The 6,404-nt window shown below is 32.1% G+C and overlaps 1 protein-coding gene across 1 annotated transcript; it reads right to left on the bottom strand.

Annotated features, from left to right (window-relative positions):
- Positions 1-349: 349 nt before the first annotated feature.
- LOC134695299 (low-density lipoprotein receptor-related protein 6-like) lies at positions 350-4,438 on the bottom strand. Its single transcript, XM_063556522.1, has 4 exons — positions 4,194-4,438; positions 3,268-3,380; positions 1,505-1,765; positions 350-357 (listed from the first exon to the last, which is right to left on the bottom strand). Exons 1-4 carry the CDS (start codon positions 4,436-4,438, stop codon positions 350-352), a joined length of 627 nt encoding a protein of 208 aa, XP_063412592.1.
- Between the last annotated feature and the right edge of the window lie 1,966 nt (positions 4,439-6,404).

Here is a 6,404-nt window from a genome sequence, read left to right as displayed (position 1 = left end):
AGTAAAGAAAAAAATATATTTTGCAACAGTTACTATTATTCGAAGTCAGTTATCATAGCATTGTACTGACGTGTTTATATGTTTAAATGGAACTTCTACACATACATATATAAAGTAAATACATAACTGATGAAAAGATATTTACTCACCGTTGAAAATCCGTGCAGGCGGAAATTTATTATTGCTCTTGAAAATATTTTATATATAATTGCAAAGTTCTTAAAAGCAATGACAACGATAATACAATATCCAGATTATACACAATTATACTAAGATTAAGTAATCCATTGATAGAAAGATACATCATCGAAATATAAAAACAAATATCCTTCTTCTACACTTCTTAAAATTATGATTCTACAAAAGAAAAATGAAGCATTAAACATTTGTTAATGATACTAGCCCACACAGTATAACATAAAATATCAAGCTTTTTGTTAGAATGCAGAACAAAATATTGAAGAATATAAACATACTCATAGCATAAATGTGTATTTTCAAGTACGTTTCTCCGGATAAATTTTCTATGGTGAGACTTATTCTCGTTTTTTTGTAAATGAAGAGAACTTAAAAGTTGTTAAGTACATACATTAGACAATTCCGTATATGTATTTATTGTGAGTCTTTTTTTATCGAGTATTACGGATAATTTTGCGTACATGACCTATGCGTCACTCTTTTTTATGAAACACCTTTTCATTTTGATTTTCCTCATTTCTTCTTTGTTTTTGTGTAAATGAACCACTGGTTTTCTTTTCCATCGAAATGCGTGTTTAACAATATGTTTATTCTTTATAAATCATGTAATGAACAGCAACAAAAGAAACTTCATACACAAATTAGTATCAACATAAAAGCGAAAGCAGCACCCAATAGTAAAAACTAGTGAGACATACATGCATATAGTAATAGCTAAAGGTAAAAGTTATCACAATGTCATATCAATCAAAACATGACAGCATTTCAATGTCTAGTGTTTATTAATCGTTCACAAATTAAAATAAAAATAAATACAGGAATAAATACATACATCTTCCATTTCAAAACCTTCTGTTGCATTGTGCATTTAATCATCTATTTTTATTTAGTTTAACATCAAATTAAACTTAATTTATTAACGGTAAGTTCAAATTGTTGTATGTGTTGTAGCAACAATAACGTACTCTTCTTTTTTAATACAAATGTATCGAATAAAATGTATCACCTTTTGATCTTAATTGACATATCCCACTTGTGAAACACGATCTGCTAACTATTCCGGAGTTTTTGAAATCATCCTCCGATGGAATTCGTTCTGCCAAGTTATCTGAATTGTATTTTGTAATTTTATTGTTTGTCTTTTAATCCTTTTTTTTTTTGGCTATTGCGTTGTCGGTTTATTGTCGACTTATAAGATTAAATATCACTTGCGTTCTTTCAACCTTTTGAATGATTATAAAACAACACAATGAGATATTTAAGCTAAAAATCATATTTCCTCAAATAGAATTAGTTTTATACATACCCATTTCGTCATACAAAAGAACACCTTGAGTTTTTGCAGTATCTGTGTGTATAACATATGATGCTGCTGCTTGGAATGATATGACCTTCAATAGCTGGGTACCATTGGTACAGTATATGTTGATATCATATACATATATACCTATGCTTGTTTGTGTTTTATTCGTACTAAACACATCAATGATATTGGTTCCATTTAGAGATGACGATTTTAGTTGGCCTTTGTCGTGTATCATATAGTAAAGTCGCCATCGATTGGTATCTGATATAGAAATAAACTCATTATAAATACCAGGATAAAAAAAAAACATTTACGTCAGACGCGCGTTTCGTCTTAAAAAGACACATCAGTGACGCTCGAGTAACACAATGCTTAAAAGGCCAAATGAAGGAATTATGTCAACATTAAAGATGCATTCATGTTAGTTTTGATACTACATTTAGCTATTTTACATCCTTTCCACATGATGGAACTTTGTTATATCTTAATATATAAAAAAGAAGATGTGGTATGATTGCCAATGATACAGCTACATGTATCAACAAGACCAAACTGACATAAACATTAACAAATATAGGTCACCATACGACTTTTAACAATGAGCAAAGCCCATACCGCATAATCAGCTATAAAAGACCCCGATAAGACAATGTAAAACAATTCAAACGAGAAACTAACGGCCTGCATGCATGATGTATGTAAAAAAAATTAAAGAAACACAAATATGTAACACATAAACAAACGACAACCACTGAATTACAGGCTCCTGACTTGGGACAGGCAATGCATAAATAATGTGGCGGGGCTAAACATGTCAGGGGGATCCCAACCCTCCCCCTAACCTGGGACAGTGGTATAACAGTACAACATAAGAACGAACTATGAAAACCAGTTGAAAAAGGCTTAACTCATCAGATAGACAAAAAATACAAGTATTCTTACATGTTTATACTAAAAATAAGATCATTCACAAAATAAGGAAACTGATATTCAAAGGAAAGAACAACCTGTTACATTTATTGACATTTACACTCTCTTAGAAACGTTACTGTATTACAATAAGGGTTATCCCAAAGAACAGCACTACACATTGATTTTTTAACGTAAACATATTAAGGAACTCTTAAATTCATAATTAAATATTACAAAAAAAAGAGAGCCGTGGTGTAGTGGTTAGTGCATCGGACTACTAACACAAATGTTCCTGGTTCGATTCCCGTTTGGGATGAAAATTTCAGGAACTCAATTTTCGGCTCTCCCTTAACACCATTTGCGAGTATGGTCTTGAGGAAACGATGATAGTCCATCGGAAGGGGACGATAAATGGCTGACCCGTGTTAAGAGAGAGACATATCTCTTGCACGTTAAAGATACCCTTGTAGATTTCGAAAAAGAGTAGGCTAATGCCGCTACAAGGCAGCACTCGCACCCGCAAAGTGGAAAGGGATTAATAGAAGTTGCAAAACTTGTTTCCCAATCCACTCTAAATAAATATGTTTAAACTAAACTAAACTACAAAAAAAAGTAAGTAGAGTAACATAATTAGAATCAAAATAATTGAATATTAATTCTCAAGCATACCTAACTCACTAAATCATAAACATTGACAGTAAAAAGAATCCAAACTGTTTCTTTGTGGTAGACATGTAAACTCAAAACAATGTCAACCAGTTACTTTAAATCTTTAAGTCAGTACGGATATTCTATACATTGCCAAATATGTTTCATATCATGTTCATTATATTATCAGAGAGATAGCATACCTATACTTAAACCAGTTACTTCGACTGAATCTATAACTGTATGTTTTTCGGAACCATTTAATCGTACTCTTCTTATTTTTCTTGTCGTTCCAAATGTACTGTAATACAGCCATCTGCATTTCAAATAAAAAAAAAACACATTTCAAATGGTCAGAGTGAGTAATGATGGATTGGATTTATGTCTTGTAATGAATTTTATCAATTTGTATAGTAGTCCTGTTACATGTATGTAATGTTGTCATTTCAATGTTATATTTAACATTGCTATAAAAGCGGGAGGTTTAGCATACCACACAACTATGTTCAATTAACCTTTCTCTTCTTAAAATGTTCTATATAGAGTCCTTCAAAATTGCCATTGTTATATTATAGTTCGTTTCTGTTTGACAACAAATTGAAGTTTTTAACGACCTTGACTGGCTATATAGCCCTTGCACGGTCGGGATGCTGTGTGTGTTACATTTTATTTTGTGTTTCTGTTGTATTGTAGTTCTCATGTTTTATTTGATGCGTTTCCCTAATTTTTGGTTTTTGGCCAATTTTTGAACCAATTTATGATTTTCGAACAGCGGTATACATGTACTACTGTTGCCTTTATTTAATTCATATGTTGTACGTTTAAGATATTTCTTAAAGAGAACAGTACGTCCTTGTATTATAATTATCAACATTGTTTGATTTTGTATTTATTTTTCGTATTCAACACTTCTGATTTTTCTGACGTCTAGTCTGATACATACACTTTTAGCCATCTTATACATGAAAACTCTTAAATATGAAAATCCGTAGAAAAAGTGTTTATAGTTTCAGAATTATTGTCTCAATTTAATACTTTTTTGTGAGGATCAAATAACTGTGAGAGTTCAGTAAAACATGTTTTTGTTGTTTGTTCTACTCATAGTTAGCTATTGCATAAATAATCAAACCTGTTCCGCTGATCTAGTGTTATAGCATATATGTTGTCATCTTGCAGTATACATGCTTTATTAAGCCCCTTAAAATTGCATTTGCAAATCTTTCCTGTGTATAATTCTGTCCAATATACATTTTCGTATAATGTATCAATTACTAGTGATATTGGTTGCGCTGCAGTTATCACATTTTCTACTGAGTATGGTGTGTCTGCTGGATAACGAAATCTGTGTAAAGTTAATTTCAGAAAGTTTAGCATTTTATATTCTACAAAGTGCCGAAAATGTAAGAAATACTAGACCTAAAATTTTAACATGAACCTATTCACCAGACAACTCGAGAGCAAAAACATATCATGCATGTACTCCAATTTAGTACAAAAGCCATAACACTATGAATTTAAACAAAACTCACACTCCAAGCCGAGTCAATCATTTATTTTCTATCAACCTTACATGAATTAGTCTTTTTATATAGATAAATCTGTTCACATAACATGTCTAGTATTACTGGTTTATTATCGATTCGATTTGAACAACGAACTAATGAATATCCTTTATATCTATGTTTCAAAAATTAGAGAACGTATTGTGTCTTATCTCTGCCGAGTACCTCTTCTTCGCTGCTTTGTCCTTACAAATACGTTTGGGGTCAGAAGTGAACCGTCAATTTTGATTAAAACTTGTTGAGGAGACCGCGGGACCGGCAACGTATCGGAAGTCACATTGTATCTAAGGTCGACGTCACACGGCAACGTCTCCTTATATTTGGTTAGTAACTAGTAAACGTCAAACTACAAAGCTGTTGTGTATTTTATCAAAGTCATATTATAAGATATCGTCCCCACATTTATGGTGCCGTGACTAATGAAGCTACCAAAGCTTCAATCAAGAAGAACGGGCAATCGTAGTGCCGTTACCAGACTTTTACGAAAATTTGCCGACACAAAAAAAAGTTCTGAATTCGACCGAGAGGAGCTGTTAGCCACATACGAAAATCTACAACAGAAAAAGAAGTTACTCGACACACTGAATGAACAAATTGAGAACGCATCATAAACAATGAAATACAATAACAACAACAGATTATGTCACATTTAGTTGTATACTTGAAGTTTAATCATTGACATAAATATTAATTGTATATGACTCTGAACCGCGAAAATACGTAAAAGAGGAACGAAAGATATCAGAGGGACAGTCAAACTCATAAATAGAAAATAAATTGACAACGCCATGGCTAAAAATGAAAAGGACAAACATGCAAATAATAGTACGCATGACACAACATAGAAAACTAAAGAATAAACAACATGAACCACACCAAAAACTAGGCGTGATCTCAGGTGCACCGGGAGGGTAAGCAGATCTGCTTCACATGTGGCACCCGTCGTGTTGCTTGTGAGAACACAAATCCGGTAAATGGTTTGATTCGGTAGGTCACATTTATAAAGGGAAGGGGATTGTAGTAAAAAGCATATCCGATAGCATTGCATTGGTGAAACGGTTATTCTATAACGGTCAACCAACTCGTATTGGCGTTCGTAGTATTTACGAAGAGATGATTTCAACTTCACCATTTGGAACTCTTGATTTTATTGCTGCCTTGTGATCAACAACCTCTATCAAGAAAATCATGATAGGAAATGCAAGCACGGGAATATTGTATTAATTGGGAGATATATATATACCGTATGTATGTGCTGCTGGAATGATGCTACTTAAAAATAGAAAGTTCGCAATTGGAAAGCTGAATTCATCTCTTTTGTAATAAAGTTTTGTTTTCAATCGATCCTCATTGTCAATTTCAAAATATAAGTCATAAATGAGAATACTAATCATGAATCCATTGTGTTCACAATGTAATTGTATCCCCTTCGTGCTATTTGAGCCAATAAACATGAAGAATTAAATTAAGAAGGGGTACCAAAAAAATGGCAAGTAACACACTGTCCACACTAGGGACAAAAATCAACGACGATAACTGTGTACTCGGATCATAATATAAATTAATAAATGACATTACTAATATGCCAAATAGTAATAATAATTATGATAATAGTTATAATGATGATAATTATGATAATTATAATGATGATATTAAAATGAATATAACAAATGATATAAAGTAAATAACAATCAAATGAACAGTTCTTTAACTGAAAAATATATGGAATATAATCTAAGTATCTACCTTGATATGACGTTTAAATCATGTCTCGGAAA

This window comes from Mytilus trossulus, chromosome 13, assembly GCF_036588685.1.
Source record: "Mytilus trossulus isolate FHL-02 chromosome 13, PNRI_Mtr1.1.1.hap1, whole genome shotgun sequence".
NCBI classification, from domain to species: domain Eukaryota; kingdom Metazoa; phylum Mollusca; class Bivalvia; order Mytilida; family Mytilidae; genus Mytilus; species Mytilus trossulus.
Note: the sequence above shows the minus strand (reverse complement) of the source record. Positions and strands in the feature narration are given on the sequence as shown.